The sequence below is a fragment of the Oreochromis aureus genome, linkage group 15, assembly GCF_013358895.1.
Source record: "Oreochromis aureus strain Israel breed Guangdong linkage group 15, ZZ_aureus, whole genome shotgun sequence".
NCBI lineage: Eukaryota > Metazoa > Chordata > Actinopteri > Cichliformes > Cichlidae > Oreochromis > Oreochromis aureus.
The window spans coordinates 31,704,986-31,729,986 of record NC_052956.1 but is presented as its reverse complement, the minus strand read 5'-3'; the positions used below and the strand labels follow the sequence as shown (position 1 = coordinate 31,729,986).

General features: G+C 41.2%; 1 protein-coding gene across 1 annotated transcript; it reads left to right on the top strand.

The window, feature by feature from the left end:
• Positions 1–21,878: 21,878 nt before the first annotated feature.
• Positions 21,879–24,354, top strand: LOC120433011. Its single transcript, XM_039598453.1, has 4 exons — positions 21,879–22,917; positions 23,187–23,283; positions 23,628–23,738; positions 24,169–24,354. The coding sequence occupies exons 1-4, from the start codon at positions 22,013–22,015 to the stop codon at positions 24,352–24,354; spliced, it is 1,299 nt and encodes a 432-aa protein (XP_039454387.1). The 5' UTR covers positions 21,879–22,012.
• The last annotated feature ends 647 nt before the right edge of the window (positions 24,355–25,001 follow it).

Below are 25,001 nucleotides of genomic sequence, written 5' to 3'. Positions count from 1 at the left end.
TCATTCTGTCATACATTGTCCGACCTTGACCAAAGTGGACACATGATAAGGCTCCACCCCTGAACATATTTCAACTGCCATATTTGACATCAGGGACAGCGCCACCTAGTGGGAACAGGAAACGTCATGTTTTACACTTTGGGGTACAGTATTGTTATGGTTGACATCTGCAGCCTCAAATTTCTCCAGGAAAGCCTTAAGGAGTTGGTCTTGGATTCCAGAGAAAAGTGTGAGTTTTCGCTGAAGGGTGTGACCCCAGCAGCATGGCGAACATTGAGGTCTCGCCATTAAGAAACAAATTAGTGTAACTCAATGAAATCCAATCTGATTAGTACCAGAATTTACAGGGATGATGTCAGACCCGCCCTGAACAGATTGATGTGCCCATTGTCAGGAATACGTAGAGCGCCACCTAGTGGCACCAGGAAATGTCATGGCTTTCATTTTGTTGTACTGATTTTCACAGGTTCATCGTGGCCACCTCAAAAGTGGTGAATATCACCATCAGTCCCTCATGATGCTTCAGTGAGAAAATTGTGACTTTAAACTGAACGGCGCACCCTGGTGGCAATGCGGTTCGCCATGAACAATGAAGTGGCTTTTGAGGGGCTTGGAAAGTTTAAAATGTCTTGAAATTTGGCGCACACCTCCAATGTAATGAGGGCTTTCTGGTTATGTGATCATTTTCCTTGAACAGCGCAAAATGGCTCTACAGCGCCCCCTGCAAAATTTCAAAACAACAGCCCCTGCTCTGTGTTATATGTATGAGTCTGAAACCTGGTAAGCTTATGGAGGATATCCAGATGTACAAAAAAGTCTCTTGGAGCAATATCCCAAATCCAACAAGAAGTCAGCAATTTTAAAATTAAGGTGTAATTTGGCGACATTTTCCCCTCTTTTCAGGCCTCGTTCTTTGACGAACTCCTCCAAGGGATTTCATCATATTGACGCGATGTCCTGTGTGTGGAATGTAAAGACCTTTGTGATGTTAAATTGCGAAGTTTTTTACGTTCAGGGAAACGGGGTGGTCATGGCGGCACGTGGAGTTTCAGTCACTCGCCAAAAAAGCAGTAATCTGCTGTCACTCAAAAATACGATGTCCAATCTCTCCCAAAGGTCACAGTTATGATGAGATTCGAGCTCGGAAATGTTTGTTATGCCATTTGTCAGTAATGCTTAGAGCGCCACCTAGTGGGATGACTATAATAATGGTTGAATGAGATTAAATTTTAGCTGGTGGTTAAATGCATGAATTCCATCAATGTGACATCAGCTCGGAAGCGCTGGTTTTAGGTGTTGGGCTTGGCTCGACGCGATGGGGTGCGAGGGCCCTCATATCGCTGCTTGCAGCTTTAATTAGGGCCCGAGCACTTCGAAAGCTTGAGCCCTATTGTATCTGCTCCGTTTCTTGTTATTATTAGGCCCGAGCACTGAGAGTGCGAAGGCCCTATTATATCTGCTCCGTTTCTTCTTCTTCTTCTTATTATTATTATTATTCAAAAGAAAGGGGGCCTTTTGAGGGCTTTAACATGCTCGAAAACTCTTGGAATTTTGCACACATGCCAGGTCTGGTGAAAAATTTTGTATTTTAATGCTTTTACATATGAGCACTGGGAAATGGCTCTGTAGCGCCACCTATGCCTTGTTAAATGCAGCCCTACGAACACATCGTTTGAGCTACATGTATGAAATCTGGCACACATGTGTGTCATGCCAAGACGAACAAAAATGTCAATGGGACCATTGACGCAAACCCAACAGGAAGTCCGCCATTTGGAAGTGAAGGTGACATTTTGGCTCTAATTTTGCCATTTCCATGCCTCGAACTTTTGCAAACTCCTCATTGGAATTTCATCGCATAAGCTTCATATTTGGTCAGTGTCAACTACACACCTGGGCCATGTTAAATTGCAGAGCTTTTGAGTTTTCGGGATACGGTGAGGCCGTGGCGCCCACGGCGAATTTCGATGACTCGCCATGAAAATCTTATTGCCTCTCGTTCTGTCATACATTGTCCGACCTTGACCAAAGTGGACACATATGATAAGGCTCCACCCCTGAACATATTTCAAGTGCCATATTTGACATCAGGTACAGCGCCACCTAGTGGGAACAGGACATGTCATGTTTTACACTTTGGGGTACAGTATTGTAATGGGTGACATCTGCAGCCTCAAATTTCTCCAGGAAAGCCTTAAGGAGTTGGTCTTGGGTTACAGAGAAAACTGTGAGTTTTCGCTGAAGGGTGTGACCCCAGCAGCATGGCGAACATTGAGGTCTCGCCATGAAGAAACAAATTAGTGTAACTGAATGAAATCCAATCTGATCAGTACCAGACTTTACAGGCATGATGTCAGACCCTCCCTGAACAGATTGATGTGCCCATTGTCAGGAATACATAGAGCGCCACCTAGTGGCACCAGGAAATGCCATGTCTTTCATTTTGTTGTACTGATTTTCACAGGTTCATCGTGGCCACCTCAAAAGTGGTGAATATCACCATCAGTCCCTCATGATGCTTCAGTGAGAAAATTGTGACTTTAAACTGAACGGCGCACCCTGGTGGCAACGCGGTTCACCATGAAAGACGAAGTGGCTTTTGAGGGGCTTGAAAAGTTTAAAAAGTCTTGAAATTTGGCGCACTCCTCTAATGTGATGAGGGATTTCTTTTTATATGTTCATTTTCCTTGAACAGCGCAAAATGGCTCCACAGCGCCCCCTACAAAATTTTAAAACAGCAGCCCCTGCTCTGTGTTTTATGTATGAGTTTGAAACCTGGCAAGCTTATTGGAGATATCAAGATGTACAAAAAAGTCTCTTGGAGCAATATCCCAAATCTAACAGGAAGTCAGCCATTTTAAAATTAATGTGTAAATTTGGCGACATTTTCCCCTCTTTTCAGGCCTCATACTTTGACGAACTCCTCCAAGGGATTTCATTAGATTTACACGATCTCCAGTGTGTGGAATCTAAAGACCTTTGTGATGTTAAATTGCGAAGCTTTTTACGTTCAGGGAAACGGGGTGGTCATGGCGGCACGTGGAGTTTCAATCACTCGCCAAAAAGCAGTAACCTGCTGTCGCTCAAAAACACAATGTCCAATCTCTCCCAAAGGTCGCAGGCGTGATGAGACTCGAGCTCGGAAATGTTTGTTATGCCATTTGTCAGTAATGGTTAGAGCGCCACCTAGTGGGACGACTATAATAATGGTTGAATTAGATGAAATTTTAGCTGGTGGTTAAATGCATGAATTCCATCAATGTGACATCAGATCGGAAGCGCTGGTTTTAGGTGTTGGGCTTGGCTCGACGCGCCGGGGGTGCGAGGGCCCTCATATCGCTGCTTGCAGCTTTAATTAGGGCCCGAGCACTGAGAGTGCTAAGGCCCTATTGTATCTGCTCTGTTTATTATTATTATTATTATTATTATTATTATTAGGGCCCGAGCACCGAGAATGCGAAGGCCCTATTGTATCTACTCCGTTTCTTATTATTAGGGCCCGAGCACAAAGTGCGAAGGCCTATTGTATCTGCTCCGCTCATTATTATTATTATTATTATTATTATTAGGGCCCGAGCACAAAAGTGCGAAGGCCCTATTGTATCTGCTCTGTTTCTTATTATTATTAGGGCCCGAGCACAAAAAGTGCCGTCCCTATTATATCTCTGTTTCTTATTATTATTATTATTATTATTATTATTATTATTATTATTATTATTATTATTATTATTTCGCAAATGAATCGGCCTTTTGAGGGCCTAAACATGCTCAAAAACTCATGAAATTTTGCACACGCGTCAGGTCTGGTGAAAATTTATCGTATTTTAATGTCCATAGACATGTCCAGGAAAATTGGCTCAGTAGCGCCACCTAGAAAAATGAGAAACGCGAGCCCCCCGAGATGGGTATGACCTACATGTATAAAACTCGGAACATATCTAACGCTTGGAGACGCACATAAAAGTCTATTATGGCCATGTCCTAAACCCAACAGGAAGTCCGCCATTTGGAAGTGAAGGTGACATTTTGGCTCTAATTTTGCCATTTCCATGCCTCGAACTTTGCGAACTCCTCATTGGAATTTCATCGTATAAGCTTCATATTTGGTCAGTGTCAACTACACACCTGGGCCATGTTAAATTGCGGAGCTTTTGAGTTTTCGGGTTACTGTGAGGCCGTGGCGCCACGGCGAATTTCGATGACTCGCCATGAAAATCTTATTGCCTCTCGTTCTGTCATACATTGTCTGACCTTGACCAAAGTGGACACATATGATAAGGCTCCACCCCTGAACATATTTCAACTGCCATATTTGACATCAGGGACAGCGCCACCTAGTGGGAACAGGAAATGTCATGTTTTACACTTTGGGGTACAGTATTGTAATGGGTGACATCTGCAGCCTCAAATTTCTCCAGGAAAGCCTTAAGGAGTTGGTCTTGGGTTACAGAGAAAACTGTGAGTTTTCGCTGAAGGGTGTGACCCCAGCAGCATGGCGAACATTGAGGTCTCGCCATGAAGAAACAAATTAGTGTAACTCAATGAAATCCAATCTGATCAGTACCAGACTTTACAGGGATGATGTCAGACCCGCCCTGAACAGATTGATATGCCCATTGTCAGGAATACGTAGAGCGCCACCTAGTGGCACCAGGAAATGTCATGTCTTCCATTTTGTTGTACTGATTTTCACAGGTTCATCGTGGCCACCTCAAAAGCGGTGAATATCACCATCAGTCCCTCTTGATGCTTCAGTGAGAAAATTGTGACTATAAACTGAACGGCGCACCCTGGTGGCAACGCAGTTCACCATGAAAGATGAAGTGGCTTTTGAGGGGCTTGAAAAGTTTAAAAAGTCTTGAAATTTGGCGCACACCTCTAATGTGATGAGGGATTTCTTTTTATATGTTCATTTTCCTTGAAGAGCGCAAAATGGCTCCACAGCGCCCCCTACAAAATTTCAAAACAACAGCCCCTGCTCTGTGTTTTATGTATGAGTTTGAAACCTGGCAAGCTTATTGGAGATATCAAGATGTACAAAAAGTCTCTTGGAGCAATATCCCAAATCCAACAGGAAGTCAGCCATTTTAAAATTAATGTGTAAATTTGGCGACATTTTCCCTCTTTTCAGGCCTCATACTTTGACAAACTCCTCCAAGGGATTTCATTAGATTTACGCGATCTCCTGTGTGTGGAATCTAAAGACCTTTGTGATGTTAAATTGCGAAGCTTTTACGTTCAGGGAAACGGGGGTGGTCATGGCGGCACGTGGAGTTTCAATCACTCGCCAAAAGCAGTAACCTGCTGTCGCTCAAAAACACAATGTCCAATCTCTCCCAAAGGTCGCAGGCGTGATGAGACTCGAGCTCGGAAATGTTTGTTATGCCATTTGTCAGTAATGGTTAGAGCGCCACCTAGTGGGACGACTATAATAATGGTTGAATGAGATGAAATTTTAGCTGGTGGTTAAATGCATGAATTCCATCAATGTGACATCAGATCAGAAGCGCTGGTTTTAGGTGTTGGGCTTGGCTCGACGCCGCCAGGGTGCGAGGGCCCTCATATCGCTGCTTGCAGCTTTAATTATTATTATTATTATTATTATTATTTCGGCAAATGAATCGGCCTTTTGAGGGCCTAAACATGCTCAAAACTCATGAAATTTTGCTCACGCTTCAGGTCTGGTGAAAATTTACGTATTTTAATGTCCGTAGACATGTCCAGGGAAAATTGGCTCAGTAGCGCCACCTAGAAAAATGAGAAACGCGAGCCCCGAGATGGGTATGACCTACATGTATAAAACTTGGAACACATATCTATCGTTCGGAGACGCACAAAAAGTCTATTATGGCCATGTCCTAAACCCAACAGGAAGTCCGCCATTTGGAAGTGAAGGTGACATTTTGGCTCTAATTTTGCCATTTCCATGCCTCGAACTTTTTCGAACTCCTCATTGGAATTTCATTGTACAAGCTTCATATTTGGTCAGTGTCAACTACACACCTGGGCCATGTTAAATTGCGGAGCTTTTGAGTTTTGGGATACGGTGAGGCCGTGGCGCCACGGCGAATTTCGATGACTCGCCATGAAAATCTTATTGCCTCTCGTTCTGTCATACATTGTCCGACCTTGACCAAAGTGGACACATATGATAAGGCTCCACCCCTGAACATATTTCAACTGCCATATTTGACATCAGGGACAGCGCCACCTAGTGGGAACAGGAAATGTCATGTTTTACACTTTGGGGTACAGTATTGTAATGGGTGACATCTGCAGCCTCAAATTTCTCCAGGAAAGCCTTAAGGAGTTGGTCTTGGGTTACAGAGAAAACTGTGAGTTTTCGCTGAAGGGTGTGACCCCAGCAGCATGGCGAACATTGAGGTCTCGCCATGAAGAAACAAATTAGTGTAACTCAATGAAATCCAATGTGATCAGTACCAGATTTTACAGGGATGATGTCAGACCCGCCCTGAACAGATTGATATGCCCATTGTCAGGAATACGTAGAGCGCCACCTAGTGGCACCAGGAAATGTCATGTCTTTCATTTTGTTGTACTGATTTTCACAGGTTCATCGTGGCCACCTCAAAAGCGGTGAATATCACCATCAGTCCCTCTTGATGCTTCAGTGAGAAAATTGTGACTATAAACTGAACGGGCGCACCCTGGTGGCAACGCAGTTCACCATGAAAGATGAAGTGGCTTTTGAGGGGCTTGAAAAGTTTAAAAGTCTTGAAATTTGGCGCACACCTCTAATGTGATGAGGATTTCTTTTATATGTTCATTTTCCTTGAACAGCGCAAAATGGCTCCACAGCGCCCCCTACAAAATTTTAAAACAACAGCCCCTGCTCTGTGTTTTATGTATGAGTTTGAAACCTGGCAAGCTTATTGGAGATATCAAGATGTACAAAAAGTCTCTTGGAGCAATATCCCAAATCCAACAGGAAGTCAGCCATTTTAAAATTAATGTGTAAATTTGGCGACATTTTCCCCTCTTTTCAGGCCTCATACTTTGACGAACTCCTCCAAGGGATTTCATTAGATTTACGCGATCTCCTGTGTGTGGAATCTAAAGACCTTTGTGATGTTAAATTGCGAAGCTTTTACGTTCAGGGAAACGGGGTGGTCATGGCGGCACGTGGAGTTTCAATCCCTCGCCAAAAAGCAGTAACCTGCTGTCGCTCAAAAACACAATGTCCAATCTCTCCCAAAGGTCGCAGGCGTGATGAGACTCGAGCTCGGAAATGTTTGTTATGCCATTTGTCAGTAATGGTTAGGCGCCACCTAGTGGGACGACTATAATAATGGTTGAATGAGATGAAATTTTAGCTGGTGGTTAAATGTATGAATTCCATCAATGTGACATCAGATCGGAAGCGCTGGTTTTAGGTGTTGGGCTTGGCTCGACGCGACCGGGGTGCGAGGGCCCTCATATCGCTGCTTGCAGCTTTAATTATTATTATTATTATTATTATTATTATTATTATTATTACGGCAAATGAATCGGCCTTTTGAGGGCCTAAACATGCTCAAAAACTCATGAAATTTTGCACACGCGTCAGGTCTGGTGAAAATTTACGCATTTTAATGTCCTCAGAAATATCAAGGGAAAATTGGCTCAGTAGCGCCACCTAGAAAAATGAAAAACGCGAGCCCCCGGTGTGGGTATGACCTACATGTATGAAACTCGGAACACATATCTAACGTTAGGAGACGCACAAAAAAGTCTGTTATGGCCATGTCCTAAACCCAACAGGAAGTCCGCCATTTGGAAGTGAAGGTGACATTTTGGCTCTAATTTTGCCATTTCCATGCCTCGAACTTTTTCGAACTCCTCCTTGGGATTTGATTGCATAAGCTTCATATTTGGTCAGTGTCAACTACACACCTGGGCCATGTTAAATTGTGGAGCTTTTGAGTTTTCAGGATACGGTGAGGCCGTGGCGCCATGGCGAATTTTGATGACTCGCCATGAAAATCTTATTGCCTCTCATTTTGTCATATATGTTCCGATCTGGACCAAAGAGCACACATACGATAAGGCTCCACCCTGAACATATTTCAAGTGCCATATTTGACACCAGGGACAGCGCCACCTAGTGGGAACAGGAAATGTCATGTTTTACACTTTGGGGTACAGTAATGTGATGGGTGACATCAGCAGCCTTAAATTTCTCCAGGAAAGCCTTAAGGAGTTGGTCTTGGGTTACAGTGAAAACTGTGAGTTTTCGCGGAAGGGTGTGACCCCAGCAGCATGGCGAACATTGATGTCTCGCCATGAAGAAACAAATTAGTGTAACTGAATGAAATCCAATCTGATCAGTACCAGACTTTACAGGCATGATGTCAGACCCTCCTGAACAGATTGATGTGCCCATTGTCAGGAATACATAGAGCGCCACCTAGTGGCACCAGGAAATGCCATGTCTTTCATTTTGTTGTACTGATTTTCACAGGTTCATCGTGGCCACCTCAAAAGTGGTGAATATCACCATCAGTCCCTCATGATGCTTCAGTGAGAAAATTGTGACTTTAAACTGAACGGGCGCACCCTGGTGGCAACGCTGTTCACCATGAAAGACGAAGTGGCTTTTGAGGGGCTTGAAAAGTTTAAAAAGTCTTGAAATTTGGCGCACTCCTCTAATGTGATGAGGATTTCTTTTATATGTTCATTTTCCTTGAACAGCGCAAAATGGCTCCACAGCGCCCCCTACAAAATTTTAAAACAGCAGCCCCTGCTCTGTGTTTTATGTATGAGTTTGAAACCTGGCAAGCTTATTGGAGATATCAAGATGTACAAAAAGTCTCTTGGAGCAATATCCCAAATCCAACAGGAAGTCAGCCATTTTAAAATTAATGTGTAAATTTGGCGACATTTTCCCCTCTTTTCAGGCCTCATACTTTGACGAACTCCTCCAAGGGATTTCATTAGATTTACACGATCTCCAGTGTGTGGAATCTAAAGACCTTTGTGATGTTAAATTGCGAAGCTTTTTACGTTCAGGGAAACGGGGTGGTCATGGCGGCACGTGGAGTTTCAATCACTGCCAAAAGCAGTAACCTGCTGTCGCTCAAAAACACAATGTCCAATCTCTCCCAAAGGTCGCAGGCGTGATGAGACTCGAGCTCGGAAATGTTTGTTATGCCATTTGTCAGTAATGGTTAGAGCGCCACCTAGTGGGACGACTATAATAATGGTTGAATTAGATGAAATTTTTAGCTGGTGGTTAAATGCATGAATTCCATCAATGTGACATCAGATCGGAAGCGCTGGTTTTAGGTGTTGGGCTTGGCTCGACGCGCACTGAGGGCCCTCATATCGCTGCTTGCAGCTTTAATTAGGGCCCGAGCACTGAGAGTGCTAAGGCCCTATTGTATCTGCTCTGTTTATTATTATTATTATTATTATTATTATTATTATTAGGGCCCGAGCACCGAGAATGCGAAGGCCCTATTGTATCTACTCCGCTTTCTTATTATTAGGGCCCGAGCACAAAAGTGCGAAGGCCCTATTGTATCTGCTCTGTTCATTATTATTATTATTATTATTATTATTATTATTATTATTACGGCAAATGAATCGGCCTTTTGAGGGCCTAAACATGCTCAAAAACTCATGAAATTTTGCACACGCGTCAGGTCTGGTGAAAATTTACGCATTTTAATGTCCTCAGAAATATCAAGGAAAATTGGCTCAGTAGCGCCACCTAGAAAAATGAAAACGCGAGCCCCGGTGTGGGTATGACCTACATGTATGAAACTCGAACACATATCTAACGTTAGGAGACGCACAAAAAGTCTGTTATGGCCATGTCCTAAACCCAACAGGAAGTCCGCCATTTGGAAGTGAAGGTGACATTTTGGCTCTAATTTTGCCATTTCCATGCCTCGAACTTTTCGAACTCCTCCTTGGGATTTGATTGCATAAGCTTCATATTTGGTCAGTGTCAACTACACACCTGGGCCATGTTAAATTGCGGAGCTTTTGAGTTTTCAGGATACGGTGAGGCCGTGGCGCCATGGCGAATTTTGATGACTCGCCATGAAAATCTTATTGCCTCTCATTTTGTCATATATGTTCCGATCTGGACCAAAGAGCACACATACGATAAGGCTCCACCCCTGAACATATTTCAAGTGCCATATTTGACACCAGGGACAGCGCCACCTAGTGGGAACAGGAAATGTCATGTTTTACACTTTGGGGTACAGTAATGTGATGGGTGACATCAGCAGCCTTAAATTTCTCCAGGAAAGCCTTAAGGAGTTGGTCTTGGGTTACAGTGAAAACTGTGAGTTTTCGCGGAAGGGTGTGACCCCAGCAGCATGGCGAACATTGATGTCTCGCCATGAAGAAACAAATTAGTGTAACTGAATGAAATCCAATCTGATCAGTACCAGACTTTACAGGCATGATGTCAGACCCTCCCTGAACAGATTGATGTGCCCATTGTCAGGAATACATAGAGCGCCACCTAGTGGCACCAGGAAATGCCATGTCTTTCATTTTGTTGTACTGATTTTCACAGGTTCATCGTGGCCACCTCAAAAGTGGTGAATATCACCATCAGTCCCTCATGATGCTTCAGTGAGAAAATTGTGACTTTAAACTGAACGGCGCACCCTGGTGGCAACGCGGTTCGCCATGAACAATGAAGTGGCTTTTGAGGGGCTTGGAAAGTTTAAAATGTCTTGAAATTTGGCGCATCCCTCCAATGTGAAGAGCGCTTTCTTGTTATTTTACCATTTTCCTTGAATAGCGCAAAATGGCTCCACAGCGCCCCCTACAAAATTTCAAATCAACAGCCCCTGCTCTGTGTTTTCTGTATGAGTCTGAAACCTGGTAAGCTTATGGAAGATACCACGATGTACAAAAAAGTCTCTTGGAGCAATATCCCAAATCCAACAGGAAGTCAGACATTTTGAAATTAATGTGTAATTTTGGCGACAATTTCCCTTCTTTTCAGGCCTCATACTTTGACGAACTCCTCCAAGGGATTTCATCATATTGAGGCGATCTCCAGTGTGTGGAATCTAAAGACCTTTGTGATGTTAAATTGCGAAGCTTTTTACGTCCAGGGAAACAGGATGGTCATGGCAGCACGTGGAGTTTCAATCACTCGCCAAAAAGCAGTAATCTGCTGTCACTCAAAAACACAATGTCCAATCTCTCCCAAAGGTCGCAGGCGTGATGAGACTTGAGCTCGGAAAACTCGGTTATGCCATTTGTCAGTAATGGTTAGAGCGCCACCTAGTGGGACGACTATCATAATGGTTGAATTAGATGAAATTTTAGCTGGTGGTTAAATGCATGAATTCCACCAATGTGACATCAGATCGGACGCACTGGTTTTAGGTGTTGGGCTTGGCTCGACGTGCTGGGGTGCGAGGGCCCTCATATCGCTGCTTGCAGCTTTAATTTTATATTTGTGCTTCTATATGCTGCTTCAAACTGGGATCAGATTCCCAACCCCCAGGTTTTAAAGTAATTCTCTCTGCACTTATACACCATGTTCATCATAATTAACCAAGAGGGAGTTATCTTCTGTAATTTGTTTGAGGAGTTTTTGGTATAAAACCTGAAAAAATATGTAATTTTCTCTTCATATTTCATTCAGCGTTCGTCAAGCTTGAGTGGTTACACTCTGTTTTTTTAATTTTATTTAACTTTACCACTGTAGGTAGGTTAAAGTTTGTAACATTGTGACCAAACGTGAACCACAGGGGAGTTTTAAAAGCATGTTAAAATGCTGAGAAGAGTATAAAATCATCCCTTGACACATATTATTTTAGCTGGCCTAAACCCCACTGGACCCCACATCAGGCCAGAATCCAGAGCCTTGGGGGCAGAAGCTCTCCTCCCCTCAGAAGTATCTGTAGACACTTGGGTTTAGCACTCTCCAAGCAATCACAGTATAATAAATATATTTGGGTGTGGAGTGAAACTGTAAACTGTGTGACAACAGTAAGGGCGTATTGGGTCTAGTTTTGAGGTACTTGAAGGCATTCCCTGTGCATTGTGGTTGCTAACAATTAAGCAAACACACTGTTTACTGAAACATTGCAAGCCACCCAAGAAGCCTGGAGACACTGGGATGTTCCTTCACTATTGTAACTCGATGTGCAGTGGGCTTGAGCTGCCATTTGGGAATGATGCAGGAGTCCCTCTGCCCCTCAGTTTGTCAAGGTTATTAAATTTGTTTCATTTGGTGTTACTTTAATACATGTCCATTTGTAAAAAAAATGTCAATAATTAGTTTGATTCCAATCATGTGCACTATATGAAAAGTCCCTATGGAAAATTTAGAGCTGCAATCAAGTCTAATTTATGTGATGTGCTGGAGCATCTCTATCACTCCTGAGAAACCTTTGAAATCTTGCATACATTGTAAGAAGACCAACATCCAGAACTGATTTACTAGTTTGTATGTGTTTATTATTTTCCATATTTTACAAAGAGCACACACAGCTTTGCTTAAAACAGTGGTTCTTTTTTTGCCAGGCCCCTTTTTTTTACAAGAAAAATGTTCGCGCCCCCCAAACACATCCTCCAACCACACACACCCATATTTTGTTTACAAATTCCATTGCGGTTTATTTCACACCTCAAACATTTAGTAAACAATTAAGCAAATACAAGTAAATGGCAATAAATTACAGGTAGTAATAAAATATACTACTAACTCTTTTACGCTGCGTCCACACCTACACGGGTATTTTTGAAAACTCAGCTGTTTCTATGCGTTTGGGCTTTTCGTCAACACGTAAACGGCGTTGCGATTCACCGAAAACGGAGATTATTTAAAACTCCTTTTTTGCGTTTATGTGTGGACGAGGATTACAGAGTTCGTCACGCAACGTCAAAGGTATGTGCCTCTTTTCACGTCACGCTGTGCGCCACGTTATTGTTTACATGAGATGAATTGCAGAATGGCAGATACTGTTACTGTTAATCTGACTATCTTCAATTTTTACACGCTTACATACACACGCAGTTACTGTCCCTCCATTTAGAAAGGCAGAGGCGTCACGGTGTAATTATTTTACGTGTAGTTGTTTTTTTTCCTGTGTAATAATTTTCAACATTGCTATCAATATATTTTTCAAAAAATGTCTCTATGTGCAAAATGGGTTTAAACACATAAACAGCTGTGGGATACTGTTTGTCCATGATTTGAACCGGGGGAACAAATTACGGCAGGATCAGCCTGATATTATTTGTATCCCACTGTAACTTTACTGCATAAAGAGCTAACATGTCCAAAATGTCAGGAGTAGTTAGTTATTACAAGAAGTGTTTGTGAACTAAAAATCAAGAATGTGGGACAGGGGCGATTCTAGGATCAGAGCTTTGGGGGTGCTGAGCACACAGAGAGCTGCCCAGCCAGGCAAGATAAACTTTACACGTCACGATGAGACTTCTTCCCTGTCTCTGTCAGTCCAGGCATCCTTAAATGTCTCCAGTTGTCCCGAGTTCCCTCTGACTGTCTCCTTGGTGCATTTAAACCCCTGTTCCTCCCTGTCCTCATCGTCTGTTGTCTTCATTTCCGCTATCAGTCATCAGAATTTTACCGTCTCTGTGCAAGTCTGCAAATTTCTTTATTAAATCATAAGATTCTTAAATTCAACAAGTCTCTCTGCCTGGGTCCTCGTCACAAAACATGACATCACCGTTTTGTACATTTTAACACAATTTAATCCCCACATTTGTGAAAGAAAAGCAAAACACTTTTTTGAGAAGTCTGTAACAAAACCATCAAATCTGATAAAGGTTATTTAAATGATGCTCATAGTGAGTAAGAAGTAAACTGAGTGCATGTTTTGGACAGAGATTCACTTTTAATGTGTATGTATAATATAATACAGATACATAAAAAACACTCCCAAAACAGAATAAATTATTACAAAATATTAATAAAAAACTATAAAAATGGAGGCAACTTTGCCCGTGGTAGAATGTATACAATGTATGAAAAAATCTTTACTGCAGATACTAATTTAACTAATTTAATAATACTAATTTTGTGTTGTAAGATTTATGAGTTTCATGCTTTCATAGTGGTACTTGGGAGAGCTTGACATTTTTCTCAGGTGGTACACACTGTATGCGGCAGTCATACAGACAACTGGACAGTCCAAAAGTTGGCCTACCTATTACTGGCTGAGGTTTTAGTAGAGTTGTGGCTGAACCACATAAAAATATATCATTAATTTTAATCTCCCAATCAATGATAATGTTATGTTGGAATGTTGTTAAAGAGGGTCAAAAAATGTTTCAACCCAGTTTGTTTTGCAGATTCTGTATAGCAGCTTTAATATAGGAGGACAAAACTTCCAGACTGTATGAGTAAAATCAGGTTTTTTCTCTTCGTCAGTTTAATAGTTTCTGTTTTGCCTGTCACTGTTCCCTGTCTGTTTTCTTACCTGGTTCTTCCTGACCTTGTACTTTCTCCTCACGTTCCCCTCTTTCCTCTCTCTTTTCCCTCTTTGGACTGACAATCATACATAATTAGATTGTATTCAATTCGATGAAAAAATTACATTAATATGAAAAAAAAAATTATTAAGATCACTAACGAAAAGTCCTCTCTCAGTGTACTTACATGAACATCTAATAAAAGATATAAAATATTGAAACACTGATCCAACATTATCCTTTACTGATGGATCATTTGTTCTTACACTTTTACCTGAATGTGGCTCCTGTTTTTGAAAAAACTTCCTTATATCCATTATGAACCTGGCTGTCTCTCTGTACACAAACACACACACACACACACACAACAGGAGTTATAAGGTTAATGGGCATTCAGTCAGTTAGCTAGTTAGTATCCATTTCAAACAGGACAGTGGTAACAACAGCAGGCTACGGACAATTTTAAGTTTTTAAATAGGCTGTATACATTTCAGTGGGAGCAACAGGACGGTCAAATGTCGCTGAATTTACTACAGAGTAGGACGGATTGTAGGGTAGTAAACATCATTGGAAAACACGTTTTCAACACTGCAGGTTACCTGGTGTAAGGTTTTTCAGCTAAAAAGAAACATGACTCCTATCTAACTACATAAAGAGTAACTGAAGGTTAAATGCTGCTAATATGTCCTGTTTTAATCCAGGCACTCCACCTCCGCTCCGCTGCGTCTCAGCTACCATCGCTCTGGCAGCAACGACCCTAGAGCCAGAGTGAGGCGAGCTGGAACAAACCATTTTGGGAGGGGAGGGGTTATCTATACTTTTGTTGTTAAAATGTTCCGTCTCAACCAAGTACTGTATGCTTTTTATATTTTTAGTAGTGTGTCACACAGCAAATATTGTCAAAAAAAAGTAAGAAATCTTTGGGGGTGCTTTGATTCATTTTGGGGGTGCTGAAGCACCCCCAAAAATGGGCTAAAATCGCCCCTGATGTGGGATACTGTTTGTCCATGATTTGGAGAGCCCAGCGCTGGCTTGGAAGGAAGTTGGTTTGGAAACATATTTGGCGATGCTTCATCTCCTGCTTTGCGTTTATGTGGGAGCCCCGCCAAAAACCTGTCCACAGTGTCCAAGCGCTCTTTTTTTTTTTCTTTTCATACCGTGCCCCCCCTGCAATGGCTCTGCGCCCCCCCAGGGGGCGGGCCCCACACTTTGGGAACCTCTGGCTTAAAAAATATAGTATATCAACGTATATCCTGCTTTGTTTTGAAAGTTATATCATTTGCGTCTTTCTGTGATTTTACACCCAAAATATTGTTTCCAAATTATCTATCAGAAAGCTGCTGACTTCTGTCAGAGTGAATTTAGGTTTTCATACTGTTGAGGCTGCACAATGGCAGTGTAAGGGCTCAGTAATTTCCTAACAGACGTGATTATTGCAAATTTTGTCAACTCTTACATTGTAAAAAAGGGGAATTTAATCATTTCAGTCATTTATTAATACATAAATGTGCTTCAGTGAATATTTCAGGCAGTAGGACAGCAAACTATCCTGTCTGTGGTAACTATAAAAAAAACAAAAAGGTATCTTGATACTAGTGGTGCAACGGATCACGGTTGATCCGTAATCCGAACCGATCCCACTCCACGGTTAGGCACACACGTGATCCAAAGATTCGAAAAAGAAGAAAAAAAAAGTATGTGTATGGTGTGCATGGTGGGTCTGTCAAGCGATAGTTATGGCCAGCGCTAGCGGTCCAAGTGGAGGAGCAGAGGAGTTTGCGGTATTTAAGCAGCCCTTTGCTGCCCAATCCGACCGGGCTAAAGCTATTACAAAAGCTATTGGGGTGTTTAGCTGCAGACGGGAGGCCATATTCCGTTGTGCAAAACAAGGGGTTTAAACTATGATGAACGTGCTTGAGCCCTGCTATGATATCCACTTTAGTGGCAAGATCGTTCCAAGCATGTATGAGCAGGAAAAGTTTAAAGTTATGGCTGAACTGTCCCAGGCATCTTCTGTTGCCCTAAGTAAAAATGGGTAGCCCTCCAAGGACACGGAAAGCTACGTGACCGTGAGCGCTCATTATATCACAGCGGAGTGCGATATAATGAGCAGTATGTATTTTTGTAGGGTCTACCTTACAATATAAAGCGCCTTGAGGCGACTGTTGTTGTGATTTGACGCTTTATAAATAAATATATAATTGCGTGGAATGAGTCTTGAGTTGAATGTTTTTAACAGGCAAAAAATACTTCAATAAGTAAATAAGTAAATGTTAATTTTTTTCTTTTTTCTTTTTTGGCTGATCCGAAAACTGATCCAATCCGTGACCTAAAACTGTGATCCGATCTGAACCGTGAGATTTTTGATCCGTTGCACCACTACTTGATACATTTTTGAAGAGGACAGGAGGCAGCTAATTTTATCAAGTTTTATACAAAATGAAGTGTGTTGTAATTTTATTTGATAAAAAGTTTGAATTAAGATGGTAAACATATTTTTTGTTTAATTTTCTAGGTTGTTGCCATTTCTCATTGCACAACTGACTATATCACTGGGTTGGCTCAATAGTTTCCCAACACCAGGCCCAACACAGAGACAGACAATCCTTCATAATTATTGGCAATGACCAATAAACCTAACCACATTATCTGCATATTGTTAGAATGTGGGAGGAAGCCATGCAAACATAGATTCATGGAACCCAGGACCTTCTTGCTGTGAGGGAACAGTGCTAACCACTGCGCCACCATGCTGCCCAAAATGACCTTTAATTCAGTCTTATTTACACTACCAGTCAAAAATTTGGACACACCTTCTCATTTAATGGTTTTTCTATATTCTTACTACTTTCTACTTTCTTGTAGATACATACTGAAGACATCAAATATATGAAGAAAGACATATGGAAATATGTAGCAAAGAAAAAAAAAATATAAATAACTCTATATGTCCTATATTTTAGATTACTCAAAATTTGTTGACAAAGTAGCTACTTTGTCGACAGTGCTGCAATCCAAACTTCATGATCTAGTCACCTGAAATTGTTTTCTCTTCACAGGTGTGCCTTGACAGGATTCATTTGTTGAATTTCTTGCCTTCTTAATGGGGTTGGGACCATCAGTTGTGTTATGCAGAAGTCAGGTTGGTACACAGCTGACAGCTCTATTTGCCAACTCTTAGAATTCATATTATGGCAAGAACCAATCAGCTAAGTAAAGAGAAATCACAGTCCATCATTACTTTACCAACCGAAGGTCAATGAGTCCAGTAAATTGGTAAAACTTTGAATGTGGCCCCAAGTGCAGTTGCAAAGACCATGAAGCGCTACGATGACACTGGCTCAAACGACGTCTGCCCTAGGAAAGGAAGACCATGAGTCACCTCTGCTGCTGCTTCATCCAAATCACCTGCCTCAGAAATTAAGTTAACAACACCTCAGATTAGAGTCCAGATAAATGCCACATAGAGTTCCAGTAGCAGACACATCTCGCTTGAATAAAAGCTAAAATAATAAAACTGTCATGATCCTGGGTCCTTTTGACCCAGCGTTTTGTGCTTTCTATTATTGTAATTTTGGTTCTGTTCTTCCTCGGTTAGTGTTCATTCTTTCCTACCAGTGTATCCCTGTGTTTAGTCTGCGTTTTGAGTCGGTGTCATTACGTGCATGTGTTTCCTGTTTTACTTTAAAAAGTCTCTGTCTTATCTCAGTGTGTTCAGTTTACTCTTCCCTGTCTCGTCAGGTCTGATTACTCCCAGCTGTGCCCTCCTTTTGTGTCTCATTCCTCGTTATCCTTCTGTGTATTTAAACCTCGTGTCTGCCTCTGTTAGTTGCTGGTTCGTCTGTGTTGTTTCCCTCGATGTCCCTCGTCTCTCCATGTGTGTTTCCTCGGACCTCCCTGCATCTTCGTTTCTGGTTTGCTTTGTTAGTTTTCCCAGTTTAGGTTACCTGTTAGTGTCACTCGCCATTTCTGTTTATTTGCCTAACTGTTAATAAATTCTTACCTGCACTTGAGCTGCCGCTGCCCGGTCCTAATTAACTTCCACACGGCTTGCACCCGCAAACCGTGACAAAAACAATAAATGATGAAATGCTGAGCCATTTTCTTCTGCTTATCTGAAGCTGGGTGGTGTAGGCAGTAGGCTAGCAGTGAAGCCCAGACCTCCCTTTCACCAGCCACTTCCTCCAACTTATTCAGAGAAACATCAAGGTGTTCCAGGCCAGCTGAGAGATATAATCTGTCCAATGTGTAAGACCCAAGACACACTGAAGAGATTATATCCTCCTGGTAGGACATGGAACACTTTACCTAGGAGGTGACCATCTCAACTGGCTCCTTTCAATGTGGAAGAGTAGCAGCTCTACTCTGAAAACCTCCTGAATGCCTGAACTCTGGACCCTATGCTAAGGGAGAGCCCATCTACCCTTTGGAAAAAGGTCAATTCCACTGCTTCTATTTGCGATCTCATTCTTTCACTTTTGAACGACCTAACAATAACAGTAATAACAGAAATATCAGACCTAGATTTATGGTGTTTCCCAACAACAATGTTCCACCTGGTGGCAGATGACTGCATAACATTTAAGACACAGAAACTGTCCAGCATTGGGCATTGATTAAAATGTAAAATAATTAGATGAAACAACTAATACGTCTGGTGCTGACCAGTGACAATAGTCATCTAGTCAACTAGTCATACACATCCCTAATTATAACATATGATTAAATGGAAAGTGGTGTATAAACACAAGAGTGAAAAGAGGTGAGTGAAGAAAAAGTGATCAGCGCATCATGGGAAACCACCAGCAGATGTGGCAATCAGTACATTAATCTCTTACAGATACTCTTGACTTGTTTATATGTATACATATAGATATGTGTGTATATATATATATATATATATATATAGATATAGATATAGATATAGATATGTGTGTGTGTGTGTGTGTCTGTGTAAAGAAGACCTATCCACAGGACAGAGCTTATGTCTGTGCTTGGTAAGTCTGTTCAGGTTAACAGCATACAGACAGTTGACATGTCATACTACTGCTGCTCTCTGCATGCATTTATGCCTCAATGGCCTTTAGATCCCATTTCAGTATACTAGCAGGAGGGCAGTGTCGGAAGCTGTGTAAAACCCAGTATGTTGTATAACAAAAGAAGAAACAGTGTATACCGGTGGGAAAAGGAAGGAATTTTACTCATTTCTTATTCTTACATAAATCTATATATATATGGACAGCATCTTAGACAGGATGTTTGCATTAATATTTATGCTGGCTCCAGCACCATTCTTTCCTCATAGGCATTAAACCTCAGTCGTAATGTACATATTGTAATATAAGGTCTCCTTACTTTTTGTGCAAAGTGTAAATTTTCTTTGCATCATTCTCGTATAATAAAATCACGTGTTCATTAAAGTCTTTAACTCTTTCAGAGCATTTATTTCGAGTACTTCGGTCAAAAATTGTAACAATCTGGGCACCGTGGGCTTGGAGAACTTAGTGGCACTTGCCTAACAATGTTGCTAGACTTTGAGAAGCCTTATTTAGTGGGTCCACTCACTGAATACTGTATATTTTATATATTTTATTTTATTGTTTAATCTATTTAATTTGTAAAATATGTATATACACACACACACACACACACACACACACACACACACACACACACACACACACACACGTAAAAAAACAAAAACATATTTAGTATACACATCCAGTAATGCATACACTCTTATATTGTACATATATTTATTACACTCAGATTTAGCCATTCTTATATTTTGCTTGTTTTACGTTATTGTATTTTTGCACAACTCTGTTGCTTGTGAAGCTCGCACACAAAATTTCACTGCATGTACTGTACCAGTGTACCTGCACATGTGACGTGACAATAAAAGTGATTTGATTTGATTTGATTGATTTGAATAGCAACAAACCTTCCAGCAGAAGCAGCAGGAGGGTAGTTATGAACAGTTGAACGATCTTGGTGGTGTGCTGGAAACTTTAGTGACTACCTTACAGTCAAATTCAACTCCTACCTCACTCCGAGCCCAGGAGTCTGCATCTCTGACTTGTGGGTAATCCTGCATCACCAAAGGAGGAAGCCTGGAAGCCTACTCTAGTTGGAAGTTGGGAAATTGTTGAGAGTTGATAAATTGTGTAACACTCGAGTGTGCTCAAGTGTTGCAGATTATTCCACAGATTTTCATTTTGTGGCCACAGAATCCTGTCACGGCGCAGGCCGTATAGGGCGGATTGGACTCTAAAGAGATTCAACACAGACACCGGATGAACGTGACAAGAATTTATTACAGCAGTGACAAAACGTGAATACACACTAATGTGGAGTTTTAGTGGCTATGTACAGGTGGGGTGCAGTGGTGACTAAGTGAAAACTGTGGTTATGTTAACTACGTGGGGACATTACACGAGTACACTTGGGCTGGGGATATATAAACAAAAGTTAAGGCTGATATACACACACTGTGGGCTGGAACTCCTATGACTGACACCTAGCAAGGAAACAGACAATGAAGGGCTATGATATTCAGGACGATCTGATATCCCCGTGTTGGCGTTGTTCCCACATCATCATAATTAATGTTGTTCCAGGGTCCACATTACAAGTAACCATTCACCTTCTTGTGACGTCATACTTTTGCGACTTCGGAAAATACCCGCCTTAAAAAAACAAATGTTCTTTGAGAAACCGCCTTTTGTCTGCCGATCCGAGAAACTGCCTTTTGTCCGCCTTTTGTCTGCCTTTTGTCTGCCGATCCGAGAAAATGCCTTTTGTCCGCTGATCCAGCAATTTCAATTCCTCTCAAGATACTTTTCTTTAATAAACGGTAAGCATAATACATATGTTTTCCTTGAAATGGATAGCTGGTTGTTTGCTAGTGATAGGCTACTTGCGAACCAGTGTTCTCCAGACTGCGTGTCAATGTATTATGATTTATTATGAAAGTACAGGTGAATATAGCTCTCCCGTCAATATATTATGATATATAATAAATGTACAGGTGAATATAGCTGTCATAACAATGTCAGGCAAAATTGCAGTAGCTTCCCTGATCATTTTACAAACATAAGTGAAGAGAATTTGAACTAAAAGGCCTAGACTAATGGTTGTGTGCTGAATCTATGAATCAAAATATCACCTGGAAACATAATTAACTGGTCCATAGCTGTGAAACTGGACAGGAGTTCTTGATTCTATGGAGAGGAACAGTAATCCCGAAATTTACAAATTTGTCCTGGGACATCGTGTAAATGTTGTCCCTGGGCCATCGTGTTAAAGTTGTCCCTGGGACATCGTGTTAAAGTTGTCCCTGGGACATCGTGTAAATGTTGTCCCTGGGACATTGTGTAAAGTTGTCCCAGGGACATTGTGTTAAAGTTGCCAGAGACATACCATATGAAAGTTTAGGCACTTCTTTTAGCCCCTGTTTGTTTTATATTATATATATATTGTTTTAATATTATATTTAATATTTACATTGTATTGCAAAAAAACCCCAAAATAAGTTAAAATGAATTAATGAATACTGACTAATTAAACCTTTGTTATTTTTCCACCAGAAATGGACGATATAATTAGAAGTGTCCTGAATGACGAAAAAAAAAGAACTGGAAAAGATACACAACTTTGTGTGCATGTGTCACAATGCCAGGAGGACCCACTCAGTGTTGTGTTAGAAAAATTGAACTCATTAACCCTTCATGGACATTATACATGTTTAAATGTGGCCTCAGGTAAAGACAGGAAAAGAGACTATTACAAATTCAACTGCATCAGAGCTGGAAAAAAAAGTCGAAACAGCTACAGAGCAGTGGGCTGTAAGGCCTATGTTTCATTTAAAGTACTCAAATGTTGGAAAGACCACACAGTCATCGTGCAGCGTACATATGATAAGCATGATGGGCATGATCCTTCGGACCCAAAAGACGCACATTTCAACAATATTTCCAGTGATTTGAGGAGGAAGATTGAGGAACTGCTTTCCCTTGGAACTAAGCCAGCCATCATACTAACCGAATGTCATAAATGGGCCAAAGAACATGGACACAGAGATCTTCACAACAGAGAGCATTTTGTCACACCACATGACATTGACAGTGTTAGAACCTGCATGATGAGGAAGAAGCACTTTAACTGTAGAGACAGTCAAAGTGTACATACCTTACTTAATGGAAAACATCAAGAACATGTTCTCTCCTATCAACCATACACATCTGACCAAGAACTAATGATTGTTTTGCAGACACCTGTAATGAAATCAAACATGAAGAACTATGCAAAACAGTTAGTATTTGTTGACACCACGCATTGTGTTAACCAGTATTCATTTCCCTTATTCACACTTGTTGTAAGAGATGATCATGGGCATGGAGTCCCTGTGGCCTATGCTATTGTCAGCAACGAAAGTCAGAAAACCCTGGAAACTGTTCTTGGAATAGTTTGTGAGCATTTACCAACTTCCCCGAGGTAAATAATACATTGACAGCTATTAATTTTGAAATAATTCCTTTTCAAAAAAGTTATAACATGCCAGAATCTAATGCTATAGCTGCAGCATGGGCTGCAAGAAACATTCCTTTCCAGTTGTTAAAGTTATTCCTATAGGCTGTATGCAGTATTTTATATATCTACTTGTGAGTTGAAATGTTTAATTTGGCATTAAAGTGGTGCTTTGAGATAGCAAAAACATTTTCATACTGTTTAATCTCATTTAGTGTTTTTTTTTTTTTCTGTAGAGCATTTATGGTTGACAAAGACTTTGCGGAAATAAATGCTTTGCAGAAGGTTTTTCCAGAGTCAGCTATCCTTCTATGCTGGTACCATGTCTTGCAGGTAAACCACATTGTTTTCTTTTCACGTTATCTAAGATGCACCTGAAACACATTTGCCTCATTGTGATATTCACCTACTCAGGTTAATGAATATAAAGGGATAAAATGTTGAGTGACTATGTCCATCCATTTAAGACCACTGTGCACTCATCTTCTGGTGGCTGCTTCCCAAAGCTCTTTTTGACATTTAAAAATATGTTTGCCTGGTTGATTTCTGTAATGCACAGGTCCTCTTGTCCAGTGAGTGACAAAGTTATTTTTGGACGCCAGCTTTCTTTTATGCTTTTATACAGCTGCTCCTCTGTCTCTCTCTCCAGATTAACTTTTTTTCTCTTACATTAACAGGCTGTTAATCGATGGCTTTCAAAATCTGAGTCTGGGGTCCATGGGCTTTCTAACACCCAAAAGAGAAATGAAATCATTTCTTTCTTTTGTAAGCTGAAAGCTTGCACATCTGTAAGTGTAATTTGTCTATTTCACATTTTGATTTCTTGATTACACTAAGAGCATAATAACTTTCAGTTGCTAAAAAAAGTTACAGAGAGATACAAAATTGATTTTTGAAATGATTTCTAAAACTGGCTTCTTATCTTGCTTATCAAAATAAGTACTTAAGCTGTGCAGGCCATCATTGTGTCACCCACAGTGCAGTAGAACTTGTGAGTGGGATTCTTTCACAGACAGATGCTGAAACCAAATATGCTTCTTAGCCATTGTTAGGGAAGAAATAATTGCTTCTTAATACAAAAACACAACATATTATTAATAACTTAAAATTCTTAATGTTATTCAATAAAAGGAAAAGGGCTTCAATACATAATATTAAAGATTTCAATAGGTCTGTTAAATGGATTGAAATATATTCTGTTGCATCCAATTCTCTTAGGAGGAAGACTTTAAAGCCACATCAGCAGAGTTTTGCCAGACATTTAAGCAATACCCTTTGGTGTGCCAGTATTTTCAGAAGCACTGGGAAGGCATTGGCCACATGTGGTGTGACTACGGCCGTCGCTTCAGTCACGCTCATTCTGAAACAAACAATGTGATTGAAAGGTATGATTTATTATTTTGACCTCATTCAATTTTATTGCTGAAAAAAAGATATTATGCATTAATCCAAGAGGCTAAACTAAGTAGGTTCTTCATGTCATTGCCAGAATAGCTTTTAGGCGAATCCTTTAAATTTTAGGTGTTTTTTATGTTATCACAACAAAAAACAGAGTAGGTGGATTTGCCTAAACCAGCTAAACCGGCACAGAGCATTCCTTTATAAAAGACGTGTGCAATAAGTATTCCAATTTTTTTTTTAAATAATACACTCTTGACAGCACGGTGGCACGGTGGTTAGCACTGTTGCCGCACAGCAAGAAGGTCCTGAGTTCAATTCCACCATCAGGCCGGGGTCTTTCTGTGTGGAGTTTGCATGTTCTCCCCGTGTTTGCGTGGGTTCCCTCCGGGTACTCCGGCTTCCTCCCACCGTCCAAAGACATGCAACTTGTGGGGATAGGTTAATTGGATAATCCAAATTGCCACTAGGTGTGAATGTGCGAGTGAATGTGAGTGCGAATGGTTGTCTGTCCCTATGTGTTGGCCCTGCGACAGACTGGCGACCTGTCCAGGGTGTACCCTGCCTCTCGCCCTATGACAGCTGGGATAGGCTCCAGCGCCCCCCGCGACCCTGAAAAGGATAAGCGGAAGCGAATGGATGGATGGATGGAT